The sequence below is a fragment of the Oreochromis niloticus genome, linkage group LG23, assembly GCF_001858045.2.
Source record: "Oreochromis niloticus isolate F11D_XX linkage group LG23, O_niloticus_UMD_NMBU, whole genome shotgun sequence".
NCBI lineage: Eukaryota > Metazoa > Chordata > Actinopteri > Cichliformes > Cichlidae > Oreochromis > Oreochromis niloticus.
In genome coordinates, this window is record NC_031986.2 from 3,949,816 (window position 1) to 3,970,663 (window position 20,848).

At 41.5% G+C, this 20,848-nt stretch overlaps 2 protein-coding genes across 6 annotated transcripts in view; one reads left to right on the forward strand and one right to left on the reverse strand.

Annotated features, from left to right (window-relative positions):
• Positions 1 to 20,848, reverse strand: part of LOC109197015 (ATP-dependent DNA helicase PIF1) — a 933,009-nt gene that overhangs the window by 804,426 nt on the left and 107,735 nt on the right. The window lies entirely within an intron of this gene.
• Positions 1 to 20,848, forward strand: part of LOC100694991 (dystrophin) — a 178,659-nt gene that overhangs the window by 77,207 nt on the left and 80,604 nt on the right. For all 4 annotated transcript variants that reach the window (XM_025902685.1, XM_019351894.2, XM_025902687.1 and 1 more), the window contains 6 exons: positions 1,022 to 1,167; positions 4,301 to 4,401; positions 6,437 to 6,548; positions 6,705 to 6,818; positions 7,115 to 7,270; positions 7,360 to 7,530. In XM_025902685.1, coding sequence (XP_025758470.1) covers positions 1,022 to 1,167; positions 4,301 to 4,401; positions 6,437 to 6,548; positions 6,705 to 6,818; positions 7,115 to 7,270; positions 7,360 to 7,530 — 800 coding nt within the window. The remainder of the gene's footprint in view (positions 1 to 1,021; positions 1,168 to 4,300; positions 4,402 to 6,436; positions 6,549 to 6,704; positions 6,819 to 7,114; positions 7,271 to 7,359; positions 7,531 to 20,848) is intronic.

A 20,848-nucleotide genomic window follows, 5' to 3' on the forward strand; every position in this document is an offset into this window, starting at 1 on the left:
GGTAAGCAGACTTATTTTGTGTTTAATTTAAATACTACTACACAAGTATGTTTGTTTAAATCGACACTGTCAGCTTCACATAGATCGTCAAAAATATAAGCTGCGTTCAAGTACCAGTGGAAAACTAAGACTGGGCTTCCTCTGTATTCCTGCGTTTTTTTGTTTTTGTTTTGTTTTTTCAAATAAAACTAACATTTCTTTCTATAAATAAACAGAACAGTTTGTCTTCCCTGTACTAGAAAACGTAGGTTTACCAATTACAGACACTACTCAGTAGCCTCTGAGGGTTAATATTTGGTTTAAATAAGCTGCCGCTACATGCTGGACGTTTTTTAGCTTGGAAAAGTCAAATCCGTGTTCTGCTAGAGGTGAGTGAACACCATGGTTGCACATCTCTGTGTTCCATCCTCTCAAGTGAGCACATGCTAACTACTCACTTTGACGTCAGTCTTACCACAGGGTGGCTGTAGCTCAGGAGGTAGAGCAGCTCATCTACTGATCGGAAGGTTGGTGGGTCAATCCCTGGCTCCTCCTAGTTTGTCCTTGGGCGAGATGTTAACCCCAAGCACTTCAAAGCATAGATGCAGTGAATGTGGCATGTTGTATAGAGTGCTCCAGGGGACTAGAAAAGCACTATATAAGAATCAGTCCATTTACCATTCTCTGATGACAGTAGGGTAACACTAATGTTAGGGTAAAGTTGCATGAAACACTATGTATTAAGGCTAATTCACTGTGTGTTTTACTCTGGCTAATGAGTGACAGAACTGATAAGTCAATAGAAAGCAAGGAAAGAAAAACTAGAAGGCAGTTTAAAGGAGTCACTTTTGTACTGCCTCTGGCTGGAACAATGCAGCATTATGCCAAACCCATACTTGTCCATCAAATTGCAAGCCAGAGAAGTGTGATTCCTCACTCCAGAGAGCATGTCTCTAGAATCCAGTGGCAGCATGCTTTACACCACTGCATAGACTTCTCTGAGATATCACTTTTCTTTCATCTTTTTCTTGTCTTTCTTTAGTTTTGGAGAGTTTGCCCCCAGCTCGTTATAGGGAAACAATATCAACATTGTTGTCATGGTTACAACAGTGTGAAGCCAAGCTGGCCATTCCATCAACAGCTGTTACAGAATATTCAATCATGGAACAGAGGCTAAAGGACAATCAGGTATATTTTCACACACACACATGCATGCACAAACACATACGCACACACACAGTTCTAACGATGGCTTTTAACTGCTGTTGAAGTGAGAAGCAGGCTAATGTTTTTGTTTGACTGACATTATAAATTGACCATAATTCACTCCTACATTACATGGATATTATCTATTTGACCTTTAATAGGACTTAGATGGCAACTCTATGTTGATGGCTAGAAAAGAAATTCTATTTCACGGCATGTCTCTGAAGGCAGATGCGATGCGGGCACGTCCGGCTAAATGAGAAGATGGCAGAGGTTTGGAAATGATACACTATTTGGCAGACTAAAGTAAAATGTTAATCGCAGCTTTAAAGTCTCCCTTCAACTTTTCTTATTGAAGAAGCTGATCAAGATCAAAAATATGTGACCCATATATACACTGAGAGATTATCTAACAGCAAGTTTGGTTTGGGGCTATATAAATAAAATTGAAGTGAATTGGATAGATGTTTGGACTTTAAATAAGCCTGCAATGAGATAGGAGGGAGAGTCAGACTCAGTGAGGGCCTGTCTTGGATGTTGTCGACCTGCCAGTGGAGCCATAGTGATCATAAGCATACAGTAGATTAAAAGGACGTAGTTGATGTATGCCCATAGTCATGTTCAGATGTTCAGTGTTTCAATTACTCCGAGTGTTTAAAAAGTCAACTGCCATTGACAAAGACAGCTGTCCTCGCTACTTCTTACTTTAACTAAAATATTACCTACTTTTGCTACATATAAACTAACATTTAGTTTGCATTCATATAGATTATGTGACAAGTAAAGTTTAAATGTTGAATCTGCATATCATAAATTTACAAATTTATTACATAAATTTATGCTCATGAGCCTCTTTGACTTTTCCTTCAGGCCTGTGTTGCTTATGTTCAGCTTAAGTGTGCATGGAGATAGCACTTTCTAAGCTTGATAACTGTAATGTAGAATAACAGAGAGATCAAGCCTTGTAGGCTGAAATTAAAGGTAATTATAGATAGGGCAGCACTGTGGTGAGGTGGTTAGCTCTGTTGTCTCACAGCAAGAAAGTCCTGGGTTCGATATAGTATATCTCTGCGGGGCTTTTCTGTGCGGAGTTTGCGCGTTTCTGCATGGGTTCTTTCCGGGTACTTCATCCCACAGTCCAAAGACATGCACTGGTGATTCTAAATTGCCTATAGGTATAAATGTCAATGAGCTGGAATAGGCTAAACTGGATAAGCAGAGGAGAATGGATAGATAATTATACAGAGAAATTAATCTTCTGTCTCCTTCTTCTCATTTATAAAGACAGGAATTCCACATGTGTACACATGTACATCTGTCTGCTCTCTGCAGATAACAGCATCACCTCTTTTTCTGTTGCACCAGATGAGTGCTGATGTCATCGGGAAATTTAACTCTTCTCCCACTGAAAAATAAAACTTGAGACAATATTAAAAACAACCTTATTGTGTTGAGTTAAATGACAGCTTGAAGAGAGATGATCATTATTATGCACAGCTAGTTGAAATGATTAAAGTCTGGATTGCAGGATTCCCTCATCACTGATTTTGGTGTTATTAAATGTCATGACTGATTTTGGGATTTTGATGTAGTGGATGGTAAGTAGTGCTAATTTACTGATGTTCCCCAATCAGGAAATTGGGGGAGAAGAAGAAATTACTTGTATATAGTGTATGTTTTATATGATGGAAGAAAATGAAGTTTTGGATATATCCACTAGAACACGGGTTGTTTGATTTGTGGGTCAGTCCAGCCTGGTGGGGTCCTGCAGTATGGGGCCTTTGCCATTGACTTCCTGCTTCTCTCCCTCCTTTGCTTCTGATGTCTTTCTTCTGATCCTGGGGTTCATGGGGTCTGGTCCTCTGTGGTTCTTGGGGGTGGGGGTCGGCCCAGTATGCCTGTTGTTGTAGGGTGGGTGCCATGGCAGCGATGTGGGGGCACTTCTGGGGGCTTTGGGGCAGATTACCTATTAGTTAGTAATCATATGGAAATGTATTTCTTTCTGTTTGTTTTTGATGGGTAATAATACTGAATAAAGAAACTTAAATAAATGCAAGATTAACCATTAATCTGCAGCTGTATTTATTATGACAGGAGTTACATTTAAAACTGAACGTACTGTAGAAATTAACATAATGTAAATTTGAAATTGTAGACAAGTGTAGGGCATGAGAATGGAAGTGAATGATGGGAGTCAGTTATATTAAAGTTCAAATTTGGAAGTCCAGCTTTACCTGTTAAATGTGTACACAAGGTAGTGAAAAGTTTTAGCATACCCATAGCAGTGACAGACCTGAAAAGTCTTGCACGCAATTTTGATAAAGGACATTTTCAACTTGCTTTGTAATGTATCAGCTCTTTCCTTTGTTTTTCCTTTCACGCTAATGAAATGGAAAAAAAAATCCCAAACTGTGAGAACAAATAGTCCCTAATACCTCACTGCTTGGTATTCAGTGTTGCAGCAGAAGGATTGTGAAAATGCTCTTAAAACTGAGAGCTGACCTGTCCAGGGGCTGTTCTCAAAATAAGCTACTCTTAGCCTCTGAGCCACCTTGGTCTTCCACCTTCCACCTCCAGTCTTAAGTGCACCAGAAACATTGTCACTTATTCAGCTGAAATTCATTTTTCATGGCAGAAAACAAATTGTAAATCTACAAAAAGCTTTCTGTTACTAAATGTTAATGCAGTAGCCAAGTTTGGAGTGAGCCTATGCCCTCTATTAATTGTTCTTCCTCTTCCCACTGAGAATTGTATAAGGAAACAAGTTAAAAGAATTTTTGCCCAAATCATTTTGGCTCCATCACATTGTGAGACATGTTTTCACCTTCGTTTCTACCAAAAGATTTAGCAAACATGATTCATGATTTCTAGAGCACTGAGTGACTAATGTGACTAATTTATTGTAAAGTGCTTAAATTGACTGTATGCATAGGAACATTATATAATATTAATGATGTTCCATGTTTGATTAACTTAACTTTATGTTTCCTTAGAGCAAAAATTAGTTGACAGCATCTTGTTTATATGTATGTAAATAGATGGAATAGACTGGGATTTACCATACTGTTACTGTTACTCTGACATTCTATCTGTCTGTCGCTCTGCTAATCCTCAGGCTCTCCAGGTGGCTCTGGCTGAACACCAGGGGGATGTGAACTACCTAACTTCAGCTGTGGAGCTGGTCTTCCAGAAAGCACCACCAGATGTCAGTCAGAAGTAAGAGATGAATATATGTAATGCAAATAACTAAGGTGTGTCACTTCTGCAGATCCCAGTGCCCATGTAGCAGGAAGTAGATTGCCCCTTTTCAGCCATCTTTGCAGAGGCTCAGGCCCTCTAGACTCCTTAGTTTTTCTTGGAGATTTAGCACTTTATGCTAATTTGCTTCATTGCTTCTGAAAAAATTAGCTGCTGTTAACTAAAACATTTCCCGTTTATTAATAGTTTGTGTTTGTGTTTAGATGCTAGTTTTAAGAGGTGGAGAACAGAGAGAGGAGAGTGGTCAAAGTATGCCTCTGCCACAGAGATCAGAGCAGTGATGGTAAATGGACTGGTTCTTTTATACTGCTCTTCTACTCTACCTAAGGACTCACAGCGCTTTATACAACATGCCACATTCACCCATTCACACCAGCACTTATTTTTCTATGCTTAAGTACTTTATATCTACCATTCACACACACATTCACACTCCAACAGATGCATCAGAGAGCAACTTGGGGTTAGTATCTCACCCAAGGACACTAGGCATGCAGACTGATGCAGCCAGGAATTAAACCACCAACCTTCCCATTAGCAGAAGAAGAACAGTCACCCCACTTCTGAACAAAACCTAAGCTGTACAATGAGCAAGATAATGTTCATAATTATCATCCAAAAGAGTATATGACACAAGGTTATTTCCAGCAAATTGACAACTATGATAGAGTTGTATTAAAACAAGAGAGGGATTAGGAATGGGTTAGCTTCATCCAATTTACCAGAGAAAGTTTCTGGTGAGGCCAGATTTGGCAAGTTGGAACTGGCAGAGACTTGGCTTCAGCAACTCCAGCAACAGCAATTGGACAATGACATCTTGCTTTGAACCCAGACAGCAGACAACTTGCTTGTGGTCTCCCAACTAAGCTTCCTGTGTGGAGATGGACTACTAAATGGAATCCATGTCTGCTGAGTCCATTTTGACCAGATTGTTCTGTCGCAAAACCTTTGACCAGGAGTCCCGCTGGACACAGAGAATCACGATTAACAAGTTAATTACTGGGATCATGTGAATGAACAATGGAAACAAGTAGGTATGGCAGAGCAGAGATGGCTGGTTGAATGATAAGAGGCTGGGTCCACAGGTAGCTCCGCACACACACACACTTTTCTTTTTCACTTTTATTCTTCACTTCTGTGAAGGAGGCCCTGTTGCCCCCCCGGAGCTTGGTCTGCTCTGGTCTGCTGGCAGAACCTGTGGGCTCGTCATCGTGGCCCCCGGGCCTTGTGCGCTGTGGCTGCTGGGTGACCTCCCTCTTGGGCTCTCCTCTGCTCTTCACTGAGTGGGAGCCACGATTGTCCCTGCGGTGGTCCTCCTGGGCTTCTCATGCTCTGGGGGACCTGGGTCTACTTCACGTGTTTCGGGGTGGGGCTGTGGCGCCCCACACCCACTATTATGTGGAGAAACCTTATGAACACAAGCCCGCTCATACACACAGCTGTATATACACTCTCATATTATTTGTGCTGCGTGCTGTTCAGTAACATTTATTATTTATTATTTACTGTTATTTATGCATATGTTGGTTGTTGCTGTGGTTTTTCTGCTCCCTGCTCTGTTTTTGTTTGTTTTGTTGCTTTTGTTTTTTTCAGCAGGTGTTGAAGCAGATCTTCTTCTCCACTTTTCTCTCCCTCTGTTAACTTTCTCTCCAGCTTCTCTTACTTTGTTCTCTTTCTTTTCCATCCCCCGGCCATGCCTGTTGTCACTGTAGTAACTCAAAATAAAAAATCCTAATGAACATCTAATAAAATATGACTATCACATGGACCATTATAGCAAAGGCCATAATGGTCCACTTGTCCCATTCTGTTGTACATTTTTTTGGCCTTCAGACAACAATTCTGATTGCTTCACTGCCAAACAGGACAGGCAAAAAAGAAAAAAGAAGGAGTACTAGCGCTCTTAATTAACAAGAAAGTTGATTGAGAAAGATTCAAGATGTACGCATAGAAAACAAGTACTAAACCTCCATTATTTTCTGTGTGCCTGTAGGTATCGCAATGAGATGGATGTCATCATGGGGCGTTGGAGACGACTGGGCTCCACATTGACAGACAGTGCCCAAAGAATACAGGAACTCATGGCCAAACTGATGCAGTTTGAGGTAAACAGGAGAGAGCTTTTTAAATGTTTGCATTAAAGCTAAAATAATTCATAAAGGAATGTTCTTACTATAAAGAAACAGAACAGTTGGACTTCATCAGATGGTGTAGATTTCTTTCTACTGTTTCTACTTTCTGTCTGCCTCTCTCTGTGTCAGAATGACGTAAAGACTTTAAAGAAGTGGATGGAAGATGTCGATGTCTTCCTAAATGAGGAATGGCCAGCACTTGGAGACTCTGAGGCACTCGAGAAACAGTTAGAGCAGTGCACAGTAAGGATTAAAATTGCATCCTGTCATAATTTTAGATCTCTTTCAGAAGCAACAAATTACAGTTGTTACCAAAAACAAAATTCCAGAGTATATAGAAGCTTATTTCCTTATATATATATTTAAGGTTCCCCTGAGAACTGATAAAATAAATAATGAAGTTTTCACAGTATCTGAGTTTAGAACACATCTCTCAAGGAAAGACAAATATGGGATACAGCCAACAAAGACTATATATCAACTGTGATTCCTAAATTTTCGGATAGTCTGCCTGTATAACCTATATCTCAATTGGCCAGGCTTTGGTGAATGACATTCACACCATCCAACCCAGTGTCAATGGCATCAACGAGGTGGGCCTGTACCTAAAGAAAGAGGCCGAGCCTCCATTTGCTGTGCATATCAAGAAAGAACTGGACTTACTCAATGCCCAGTGGGAAAACATTTGCAAACAGGTGTGTAGCCTTTATCCACAGTCTGTTTTCATGCTTGGAGACGTGTGTTCAGCACCAAGCACCTTTGCTGCTATGTGTTATCTGTCTAGGCCTATGCAAAGAAGTCAGCTCTAAAAGGTGGCCTTGACAAGACCATGGCTCTGAGGAAGGAGATGCAGGAGATGCAGGAGTGGATCAACCAGGCCGAGGAAGACTACCTAGAGAGAGACTTTACATATAAGACGCCTGAAGACCTATGCAAGGCTGTTGAGGAGCTAAAGGTATATGTTAGTGTGAAGCAAAAACCTGATCTGCTTGCAAAGGTAAACAAATGATAAATATTGTGTGACACAGTCTGAAGAGGCCGGATGAATAACGGATTGGGTAAAAAGGGTGGGCAAGAGGGTGGAAGGTTTCATAAGCCTAAATCATCATTATGAATGTCGCCCCATACTCATAACTTCAGAATGTAGATTTAAGGGAAAGCTCATGGAAATGCCCAATCGCTTTAGTAACTAAGAGAAGTCTGAGGATTCAAGGATTTTTATTGTCATTCAAGCACATGTATTTACATGAGGTGAAACTAAATTTCCCAATTAAAGTCACCAATATATAATAGGGGAAAAAAAGAACGTATTTACAGTATAACAATAAGCATATTTACTGTTTAGTGTAAATGAGAAAAAAGAAACATATAAAAAAATAAAATACATTAGAAAATACCCCACTGTGGGCAGTCTTCTATTCGTCAAGTTTTGGGTCCTCTATAGAGGTATCTTTGCTGTTCCTGGGACTGTGCTTTTCTGGACAGAGATCTCAGATGATGTTCCTGGGGCCTGCTAGGGCTACTCACCTATTTGCTCTGATTGCCACGGGGACCACTTTGCCTTTACCCTCCACATCTTCACTAGCTCCTCTGTCAATCCTTTGTATTTAGGTTCTCCTGGTCCTCCTTCCTGATGTTGCTATCATTATAGCCTTCTTCCTCTGCTAGTCCACCATTAATACACTATTGTGCTAAAAGTTTTAACTCACCCAGTGAAATCATTGAATTCATGGTGTTTCGATCACTTCCATGGCCTCACATGGATAAAATGAAGCACCTAGGCATGCAGACTGCCTTTACAAACAGTTGTGAAAGAACAGGTCACTCTCAGTAACTCAATATATTCTGTGATCATAATACTGTGATACACTGTATTGCCAAAAGTATTTGTATTTGCTTGTCTGCCTTCACATGCATATGACCATGAGTGAGATTGCCTTCTTAGTCCATAGGGTTTAATATGGCGCCAGCCCACTCTTTGCATCTATAAGACCATCAACTGTTGTTGAAAGTTTTCTGGCGGCTCTCTCAGCCCTTGGTTTTTCGTGTTCTTTCTTCCTCATGTTGCTATCACTGTTATAGCTACATATATCCCTACAGTCGTCTTCATCTGCTTGTCCACCACTACTATATCCAGTTGGTTAGCCACAGGATATTAGTTTGGTCATTCTCAACCACCCTGGGGGACGTATCCTATTTTGGCTTCGAGACTTCGTAGCCATATTCGGCATAGATATTTCTGTATGCTATGTGATCCACTTGGTTACAGCGTCTTGCACCCTCCTGTTACATGCTGGATTGTCTCTGGCATAATTGCACAGCCTGTATGTGTGAGTTTCTGTGTGTTGCCTGTGAGAGGTGTTCACGATGTATGTCAGCAACTCCAACCGTTGCTGTGCACAGTCTCTTATGTCCTGGAATATTGTTGGGGCCTGCAGCTTTATGGGGGTCGGTGCTACTTAGGACATACCTCGCTGCTGCTGAGGTCATGCAGCAGAAGCATGGGGGTAGTTCTTCTAGTATAGGGCCGGATATAGTGAAGGGGGAGGTGTTGGAGTCCTTGAAGAAGGTATAGATGTTATTGGTGTTTGGTTTTATGGTCGGTGATGTTTGTATCTTCATTACTCACAGAAATTTTACCAATTTAACATGTAGAAAAACCAAGACTTCTTTAGATAATAAACTTATTCACAATGAGTCTTTAAGTAATTTTTGTTTTTAACTTTCATTTCAAACAACTATTTCTAATTTTTGTCACTAAATTGCTTCATTAGTCTTCACCACTTCTTCAAAAAAGGATCAATTCAAACAGAATTTGTACATTGCCAGACATGGAAAAATAAAGTTCAGTCTTAGTCTTATAAAAAAAGAAATCCAGAAACTTGTGAACAGAGATGAAAACTATATGATTTAGTTAGGGTTTAATACTATTCACTCTTCGTGGCTGCAGTAAGCCTGTTTTTGATTGCAGAGCTGTGGTGGGGGGTGGTCTGGGGCGTGGCTGCGGGTGAGGCGGACGCACCTGAGCGGCATTCCTAATCACGTCCTGTTCTTGTTGTTGATGTGTGTAGGCTCTAGCTGAAAAGCTGCAGCCGCGTGTGTAAGTCGACAGCCGCAATAAAGACGTATACTGAAAAGTGCAAACATGTGGTTCGGTCTCTCGTGCCCCAATCCTGGGTTTCAGCACCACTGTAAACGATTCATGACAGACACGACCACATGTTCTCACTTTTCAGTACACTTCTTTATCGTGGCTGTCGACTTACGGCTGCAGCTTTTCACAGGATGCACATGTTATTAAAGTAACTGCTGCGAATTTCTTTGTTCCCACGCAAAAGCAGTTTCAGTGTTAAACATTAGTTCCGCATGGCTTTTCTGCCAGGTAACTTGCGCCCCACCTGTCAGAACTCTCACACACTTTGAGAACCACTGCTTTAAACCGACAAAAATTGGATTTTCAGTAGTCCGGCCTACTTAAGATCAATATACAATACAATACAATACAATTTTATTTATATAGCACGTTTAAAACCGGGGGTACACCAAAGTGCTTCACAGTAAGGAATAACAGTAAATGATTACACTGTCATTAATACAAGGTAAAATAGAGAAAATAGAGAAACAAACAAAAGCGATCACCCCTAACCCCTAGAGGAATAACATTATAAATATATATATATGTATATATAGTATATACATTGGGTGAATGTGCAGTAGAAGCAGCAAGCAGGTGAATTCTGTACATTAATATGAATAGACATCTGACTATTTTACAGAATGGACACTATAAACATATTTAAAGTTAAAGGAATTGAGTGTCTGGAGGAGAGTCTCAGTCAATTATAGATGATGTGAGATGGCGGGTGTGTGTGTGTGTGGGGGGGGGTGTTGGTTTAGGGTCCGGATGGCTTGAGGATAGAAGCTCTTCTTGAGTCTCTCTGTCCTTGCCCGGATGATGCGGAACCTTCTACCAGATTGTAGAAGTTGGAACAGTTTGTTACCAGGATGGGATGGGTCCTTCAGTATCTGCGTTGCTCTAGTCCAGCATCTCCTGGTGTAGGTGTCCTGAAGTGGGGGGAGAGCAATCCTGCAGCAGCGTTCTGCTGTACGGATCACTCTCTGGAGAGCTTTTTGGTCCTTCACACAGCTGTTCCCAAACCCCGCTGTCATGTTCTGTGTGAGGATGCTCTCATCCTGAGGATCTTCTATACATATAGGATCTTCTCTGTAACCTCTTTCAAGCAGTCAGACAAACGATTCAATGAAGCTGGCAGGTCATCAGACACTTGGAAATAGATTTGAATGTCGTCAGCATAACAGTGGTAGGAGATCTGATATTTGTCGAAGACAGAACCCAGGGGTAGCATGTACAAGGCAAACAGTAGAGGACCGGGGCCAGACCCCTGTGGTACTCCACAACAAAGAGGGGCAGCGGCGGACAAGTAGCAGCCCATCAGAGAAAGTCCTACAGGAGAGGTAGGATTTAAACCATTTAAGGGCAGAATCCTTGATGCCTATAACATGTTCCAGTCTCTCTAAAAGAATGTTATGGTCTACCATATCAAAAGCAGTGTACAGATCCAATAAAATTAAAATGGCAGGGCAACCTAAGTCGGTAATTAAAAAAAGATCATTGAAAACCCTCAGCAATGCCGTTTCAGTGCTGTGGTGAGGTTTAAAACCAGACTGAAATTTGTCACTAATGTTATTTGCGTTTAAGTAGGCCTGTAGTTGCAAAAGGACAGTTCTCTCTAGTTCTCTCTAATATTTTAGATAAAAACGGAAGTTTAGAGATTGGCCTATAATTCGCAAGGTCACTATGGTCAAGGCTAGTTTTCTTTAGGACAGTTTGCACCACTGCATGTTTAAATGCAGATGGGACATGGCCCGTGAGTAATGATAAATTAATCAATGATAAGAAATGAACATCGAACCCATCCTTTAAAATCTGGGATGGGAGGAAATCATGAGCCGAGTTCAAACTTCTCAATTGATCAATTATACTTTTAAAAGTAGAAAGTGAAATTGGCTCAAACTGGCAGAAGTTGGACAGAGATCCACCAGGAAGATGATTCACCACAGGAAGATGAGGAAGTGAGGTTTTTAGAAGTGAGATCTTCCTCGTAAAATAATTTAAAAATTGCTCACAGAGAGCTGGGGAGGCAAAGTCTAGTTTATCAGGGCAAGGATTGATGGCAGAATTGAACATTTTTATTAGTCCTTTATTTATCCAGGTAAAAATCTCATTGAGATTAAAAATCTCATTTCCAAGAGAGACCTGGCATCATGGCAACAAAAGTCACATACCACATAGGTATATAACATTTAAAACAAATACAATATCCCATACCAACATGTGTAAAATATACAATAACAGATCAAATTAAGAGAACATTAAAAACAATCACACTGAGTAAAAGAGCTGTTCTCTCGTTCCTTTAAGACAGACTTAAACTCTCCCAAGGTAACCAATTCTGATCATTTCTGTTCCTTCTGCAGATTATTCCAGGAAGCAGGGGCAGCGTGTTTAAAAGCCTTTTTCCCCAATTCTGTTCTGATTTTTGGGACAATCAATTGTATGATATTGTGCGAACGAGGGCTGTATTGGTTGTGGTTTTTATACATATAAACACATAAATAAGATGGAAAAAGCCCAAGGAGAGATTTATAGATAAAGAGCAACCAATGGGAGAGTCTGCGAATATGCAAAGATAGACATTTAGCAGCAGCATACAAAGAACAATGATGTACACGATTTCTATAGCCAGTAATAAAACGTAAAGCACAATGGTACACAGTATCCAACCTCTTTAGGTAGTGGGTAGGTGCATTCATAAAAAGCAGGTCACCATAATCCAATAAAGGTAAAAAAGTTGCATGAATCAAGTGTTTTCTCACCTGGAGGGAGAAACAGGATTGGTTTCTAAAAACGTAACCTAGTTTTAGTTTTAACTTCGACACAAGCCTTTGAATGTGAGTCTTAAATGACAAATTCTGATCTATAATGATCCCTAGATACTTGTAAGATGTGACCATTTCAATTTCAGTTCCTTGAATTGTTTTAATCTTAGGAGATGTAACTAACAACTCTTTGCTATTTGAGAATAACATGAACTTGGATTTCTCTGGATTTAACACCAACTTAAGTTGAGTTAAATGGGACTGAACGACATCAAAGGCAGACTGCAGAAATTGCAGGGTTTGTGCTACTGAAGGGGATGAACAATAAACAATTGTATCATCTGCATAAAGATGAAATGCTGCATTTGACAAATTATCACAAAGGTTGTTTATGTAAAGAGAAAATAGCAATGGCCCTAATATGGAGCCCTGCGGAACTCCTTTGGATACTGGGAGAAAAGAGGAAGAAGACCCAGCAGCATGGACACACTGTTTTCTTGCTGACAAGTAATTTGAAAACCAACTTACAGCATTTACAGATAGACCAATATTGTTTAGTCTATTTAATAAAATAGCATGGTCAACTGTATCAAAAGCCTTTGACAAGTCACGAAAAAGAGCAGCACAGTATTTTTTGCAGTCCATTGAATCAACGATGTCATTAACCACTTTAATAGCAGCAGTTATTGTGCTGTGTTGTTTTCTGAATCCTGACTGATGTTGGGAAAGAACTGAATTTTTGTCCAAAAAGTCTTTCAGTTGTTCACTAATGAACTTTTCTAGAACTTTTGCTAGAACACACAATTGAGATATGGGCCTGTAGTTATTAACATCTGAAGGATCACCTCCTTTCAGCAAAGGGAGAACATAGGCAGATTTCCATATTACAGGGATCTCACTGTTCGAGAGGCTAAGATTAAAAATGTAAGTTATTGGTTCTGCTATAAAATCTGCAGCCAACTTAAGAAAATAGGGATCAAGTTGATCTGGTCCTGCAGATTTATTTAGATCCAACAGATTTAAAGCCCTGTGGACCTCAAAAACATTTAGCGGAGAAAAACTGAAGGGTTGCACCACAGATTCAGTTTGAGTGGTTGCAGAGAGAGCCTCCTGTTGATTAAGCTGTTTTAAATCTGGATATAAAGATTCAAATAGAGATCCTGAAGAAACAAAATGCTCATTAAAGCAGTTTAGAATGTCACATTTCTCTGTTAAAGTGCAGGAGTCTTTTACAACAAAAGTTGGCATCTCATTTGTAGTTATGTCCCCATAAGAAGATTTTATTATTTTCCAGAATTTTTTAGGATCGTTCAAATGTTTAGTAGTTTTTGAAAGATAGAATTCTGATTTGGCCTTTTTAATTAAGGAAGTTGAACGGTTTCTGAGCTGTCTAAAAATCAGCCAATCCGCTTCGGATTTAGTTTTTCTGGCCTTAGCCCAGGCAGCATCCCTTTTTTTGAGTAGACTGGAGAGCTGAGGAGAAAACCAAGGGTTGTTTCTGCATTTTACTCTAAATTTGCGGATGGGGGCATGTTTATTTATAATTTTGATAAAAGTGTCATAAAAATAATTCCATGCCAGCTCAAGATCAGTTATCAGGTAGATTCTATTCCAGTTATAGTCCCCTAAATCACGAAAGAAAGCTTGCTCACAGAAATACTTAAATTCTCGTTTAAAAGCTATTTGTGGCCTTGATTTTGGGAGCTTCAATTGTCTGACTTTAGCTACCACACAGTGGTCACTGATATCATTTGCGAAAACCCCAGTGTGAGAATATTTATACGGCATTTTAGTTAAAAATAAATCAATAAGTGATTACTTTTCTGGGCATTTAAGATTTGGACGAGTTGTGCTGTAAATTAGTTGTGTGAGATTATATGAATCACACATGGATTTGAAACTGTCTGAGGCAGAGGACAACCAGTCCCAGTTAAAATCTCCGGCCAGCACAATTTCATTAAAATCTAAAGTAGATAGTTTTTCACTAAGTGAAACTAAAGCCTCACTACTAGCCGAGGGGGGTCTATAACAGCCCACAATGGTAATAAAATAGCCCTTGAAAAGTTGGAGCTTGAGGGCAAGCAGTTCAAACTGTTTACAAACAGATACTGATGAATCGACAGTAACATGGAATTTGCTTTTTACATAAATTGCAACACCGCCACCCTTTCTGGGGTGGTCACAACGGAAAAGATTATAGCCCGTTATTGCAATGTCTTTGTCAGTAATCGATTTAGTAAGCCAGGTTTCTGATAATGTAAGAATATCAGTATCTAACTCTTTCATCCAAATTTTCACAAAATCAAGTTTGGGAAGAAGACTTCTGACATTTAAATGAGTGATACCAAGACCTGTTCGAGTTTTAAAATCACAAGGAGTACTTAAGCATTTGCAATCTGGACCGGGATTAGGTTGCACATTTCCAGATAAAAGAAGCAGAAGAACAATAAAACATTTTCTTTTCACAGATTTTTTTTGTAGGATTACAGACTGATTTCTCTTAGTGCCCAATCTCTTTGGGGGGTGAGAGGATTGGGAAATAAACCAGTGATATGGAATGAATAAATCAGTTAAACCAGTTGAAATGAGATCTCTGCTGATGATCACGTTTGAGAAGCTTCTAAAAGATGTAAAATCCCACCTTGTTCCCTTTGAGAGGAGTAAGAAGTATGGTTTCTCTTGCTCCACAGACTGTTCCTGCACCTCATGTAGACAAAAAGCTGTTAATAAAAGCAATAAAGGAAAAAAGGCTAATGAGGATAACATGCTGACTGACAGATAGACCCAGTAGACCTGTGGTAGAGCCTGGTTGTGACCTGCTAGGTGATAGTGGAGCCTGGCTGTGGGCTGATGGTGGAACCTGGTTGTGGCCTGTTGGCTGATGGTAGAGCCTGGCTGTGTGGCCTGCTGGCTGATGGTGGAGCCTAGTTGTGGCCTGCTGGCTGATGGTGGATTCTGGTTGTGGCCTGCTAGCTGCTCACTGGGGTGAATCCAAGTTTCAGTCAGGAATAAAACATCCAGGGGCAGGGTGAGAAAAAGATTGTTTAGGATGAAGATTTTATTCACCAGCGATCTTGTGTTTAACAATGCCATCCGGCTCTTAGTCACCTCGTCCCCGACAGAGGCGCATCTCAGCTTGCTTAGGTGCCTGCGCGGAGCGCAAGTAGGTCCCAATCCAGGTCTGAAGCGGCGAGCACAACACTGTAAAGGTCAGATACAATTGAAGTCCAACAGGGCAAATCCAGCGATGGCTGAGCAGTTTGACGGATGGCCGGTGGTGGGAGGTGAATGGAAATTGCAGAAAGTCTGGGATGGGAGAGGAGTTAGCCGCAGCATGTGCCTTAAGTAAGGCTTTAATGCGAACCCAAAGTCCACTCCGCTTACCACGCTTCCTGGAGCGCCTCTTAAATAGGGAAGGTGGAGGTAGGCAGACGGGCAGGTACGCAGCAGCGTAGCGTCTCCTAAGTCTCAATGTAGCTCCGGTTCGTGGAAGAGAGGTGGCCGGAGATTTAGCAAAGTTAGCCAATCATATGTGATTAAAGCATTGTTCTCAGAGAGGCACGAAGCCAAGACAAGAATAAAAAGCACACAAATGTCTAAATAAAAAGTGTCAAAACAGAGACCAGGGTAAGAAGAGGTAGGAGGAGGACGGCCTGCCGAGCACGCTGGCGCCATCTTAGTACAGTACAGTACAAATATGGGATATATGTGGCCTCAATGTAATGCCCATGGTGACAACAGAGACCTCCACCTCACAATATGTAGGGTAAGAGGCTCTCCAAAGCTCACACTACTAAGCAGGTGCTACTTTTCCCTGAGTGTGTGAACGTTGGACGTCATTATGGATCAGTGTCTCCACTTTACCACAGCTGCAATGCAGGCGGCAAAAAAACAACAACATCATGCCAACCATTAAACGTGATACTGGTAGTGTGATGATCGAGGGCTGCTCAGGACCTCAACGTATTACTGTGACTGTTGGAACCATGAATTTGGTCTTTACAGGCCATCAGTGTGTTTCCTGAAACTCAAGTGCACTTGGATTATGCAGCAGGACAGAGAATTCTGCAAAGAAAAATGGAAAGAAATTCATCCATGTGAAAGACTCATTACCAGTTATTGCAAAAACCTTGATTGCAGTTCTTGCTGCAAAGTGTGGCACAACTAATTATGAGGTTTAGGCAGCTTTGAAGATGTTTCACCTCTCACCTAAGAGAGTCCAAATCTAGAACCAAAAGGTGAAGAGGCCCAGGTATTTAAACCCTAGTGAGGGTTTTCCCTTAGGTTGTTGAAACACTGTGAATCATGTGTGTCACCACATGAGCCAAGGTGTAAAAAAGGAGTGGGTCATTACAAGAGAGGTATCAGGTGAGGCAAAATGTGAGTGGGGTTTGTCGCGCCTGGGAAAAGTGCATTGTAGGTGGCTGACAGTTGGTGTCATAATGTACCCCTACATTCAATGATTGTCATTCATAGTGGACATAGATGGCCTTATTTACTTCCCTCTCAAACAATCTGCCTTCTTGGTCAAAAATATAAACATTGTCATCTAGTTTGAATTATCTGGGACTCTCCACCGTTTGGTTTTAGAACTGAAGAAGCCTGTTGGATGAGAGGTGAAACATCTTCAAAACATCTAATGAAGTCCAGTGTCTTTCTTCCAAACTTATTTGACTACCATGACCTGTGTCGATCTCCAGCAATGCCCACAAAAAAACCTTACACAGGAAGTTGATTTCAGAGCTCTGGTTTAAAAACAAACAAAAAACACCTACTACCTGATCGAATGAGTCTTAGCCAGAAGATAATGCAGGGCCCTGGAGCTGAACTCCGCGATGGGACTCATCCAGTACTGACTACCTCAAAATCGTCCCGGTGTATTCCTTATTAACCCAGATATGAAGAAACCTGACTAGCCTGTGGACTTCTTGGGAGCCGGTTCTCTACAAGAACTGGTTCTGGATTCCCATCCCTACTCGGTGACCTCACCCTCCCCCCACCCCCCACCCCCCAGTGATGGATGAATGAGTTGTCCTCCTTGTCCCCAGATTCAATAGGACTCCTTCTTCAGCCTGACGGCTCCTTTCACCTCCAATGTCCACCAGCTAGTTTGGGGGTTATCACCGCAACCATTAGGCACCAACCACCTGGCAACTGTAGCTCAGTTCAGCAGCCCCAGGATTGAAAGTGGTGGTGATCAGTTGACAGCTTATCCTCTCTCTTTACCTAAGTGTCCAGAACATGTGGCCACAGAGCTGGTCATACAATTGCAAAATCCATCAGCAACCTGCTATCTAGGCTGTCTTGGTGCCACATGCACTCATGGACATCCTCATGTTCAAACATGGAATTCATTATGGACTTCGGTGGTTTGCACAGAAGTCCAATAACAGAACACTGCTTTTATCATCATCATCATCATCATCATCATCGTTTATTTATATAGCACTTTAAAAACACACAAGGCTGACCAAAGTGCTGAACAATAAAACATAATAGATACCATAAGAATAATAAATACAATAAAATAATGAACATAGCAAAAACAATAAAATATAAGTAAATACAAGTCAGTCAACCACTGAGTCAAAAGCCAGTAAATAAAAATGCGTTTTCAATCTGGATTTAAAAACCATCACCGATGTCGATTGCCTAATGTGAAGAGGAAGATTATTCCAAAGCTTAGGAGCCACAATAGAGAACGCTCGGTCTCCTCTCAGTTTCAACCGCGATTTGGGGACTGAGAGCAACAACTGCTCAGCTGACTGGAGCGAGCGAGTGGGGACATAGGGCTTCAGCAAATCAGACAAATATGCAGGTGCCAGACCATTTAAAGATTTAAAAACCAATAAAAGAACTTTAAAATGAATCCTAAATTCAATTGGAAGCCAGTGCAGGGAGGCCAGGACCGGAGTAATGTGCTCAAATTTCCTTTTACCAGATAAAAACCGTGCTGCAGCATTCTGTATTCTTTTAAGAATAATTACCCCCACCAAGGTTGTTTTTGGCAGCACGTCATTATTCTACTTTTAAAATCAATAATTTGAAAAGATTTGAATTCTGATAAAACTTTGTAGAAGCTTAGAATGGAAAAGCATTAACAGTTCAATAAAGTTTGGTTTCTAAGGTCAATTTATTGCCGTATATCTTAGAAACGGATTCATACAAGTTTGGTGTGCATTCTCAACATATAGTAAGAACCTCAGATACAGGAGGAACAATGCGGTTTTCGTCCTGGTCGTGGAACACTGGACCAGCTCTTTATCCTCTTGAAGATACTCGAGGGTGCATGGGAGTTTGCCCAACTAGTCTACATGTGCTTTGTGGACTTGGAGAAGTCATTCGACCGTGTCCCTCGGGGGGTCCTGTGAGGGGTGCTCCGGGAGTATGGGGTGTCTGGCCCATTGCTACGGGCCATTCAGTCCTTATACGACCGTTGCAAGAGCTTGGTCCGCATAGCCGGCAATAAGTTGGACTTGTTCCTGGTGGGTGATGGGCTTCGCCACGGCTGCCCTTTGTCACCGATTCTGTTCATAATTCTTATGGACAGAATTTCTAGGCGTAGCCAAGTGGTGGAAGACTTTCACTTCGGTGGTCTCAGGATCTCATCTCTGCTTTTTGCAGATGATGTGGTCCTGTTGGCTTCATCAGGTGATGGCCTCCAGCTCGCCTTGTAATGGTTCGCAGCCGAGTGTGAAGCGGTGGGAATGAGAATCAGCACCTCCAAATCTGAGGCCATGGTCCTCAGCTGGAAAAGGGTGGAGTGCTCACTCCGGGTCAGGGACGAGACCCTGCCCCAAGTGGAGGAGTTTAAGTATCTCGGGGTCTTATTCACAAGTGATGGGAGAAGGGAGCGGGAGATCGACAGGCGGATTGGTGCAGCGGCTGCAGTGATGCGGACACTGTACCGGTCTGTTGTGGAGAAGAGAGAGCTGAACGTAAAAGCGAAGCTCTCAATTTACTGGTCGATCGACGCCCCTACCCTCACCTATGGTCACTAGCTGTGGGTAGTGACCGAAAGAACTAGATCGCGAATACAAGCGGCGGAAATGGGCTTCCTCTGAAGGGTGGCTGGCCTCTCCCTTAGAGGGTGAGAAGTTCGGCCAGTTGAGGTGGTTCGGGCATCTGACAAGGATGCCCCCTGGGCGCATCCTGGGTGAGGTTTTCCGGGTATGTCCCACCGGGAGGAGGCCCCGGGGCAGACCCAGGACACGCTGGAGAGATTATATCTCTTGGCTGGCCTGGGAACGCCTTGGTGTTCCCCTGAATAAGCTGGAGGAGGTGGCTGGGGAGAAGGAGGTCTGGGCTTCTCTGCTTGGGCTGCTGCCCCCGCGACCCGGCCCCGGATAAGCGGAAGAAAATGGATGGATGGATGGATGGATAGTAAGAAGCATATAAAGATTATAAATATTCTGTCACATTTGACCTCTGACCTATTCTTCAAGGTCAGATGAAAACAAGTGATAATAATGCTATATAGAGCTATTTAAAACTGTGTTGGAAATCAAAATAGGAAATCAGGAAGGGGCAAACACTTTTCACACAACTGTATATTGATTCCCTTATTTTTGCACCCATCTCTCTATTCTTTAAGCCTTTTCTCTTTGTTCCTCATTTGTCTTGTTTCATATCCTTCAACCATCTGTCGTTGTTTTCTTTTTGGTATGCAATAACTTTTAAGACTTTTTTTAAAATGATGAAGCTTAGAAATTCAATCAAACCAAATCAATTAAGCTGAGGCTGAGACTTTTTCATATACAGTCATAGTAAAAAGAACATACAATTCTGTGAATTCTAAAGTTCTTAGTAGACCATAAAATCAAGTAAATGCAAACTCAGATGAACAACAAAACATGCCGTTTGACGCCTTGTCATTCAGCTGTGTGCTAGCGCAATAGAGTATTGCTGCCCATCAGTGTGGGAAGGGTTATAAGGTTATTTCCATCTAATTTGAAGTCAACAATTCAGTGAGAAAAACACAAGTGGAAAACATTCAGGAAGGTTGGCAGTCTTACTAGTGCATGTCCTAGCACATTCACCCTAAGGTCAGAGACACTGCAAGAAAAGATCCATATTTCAGACTTACAGGCCTCAGAAGGTATGTTCATCACAAGACCTCTGGAACATTGTCCTTTGGACAGGGGATACCAAATTGCAGATTTTTGGCAAAGCAAAACATTTGGAGAAAACTAAATACCTTACCTCCCATCAAAATAACTAGTGACTTGCTCATTGCCGCTGACTCTGACCACATCAGCATCCTCATCTTCCTGGACCTTTCTTCAGCCTTCAGCACCATTTATCACACCATCCTTCTCTCACCTCTAACCAGATAGCTTCTCAAACTTGCCCTCACTGGTACTGTACTTTCC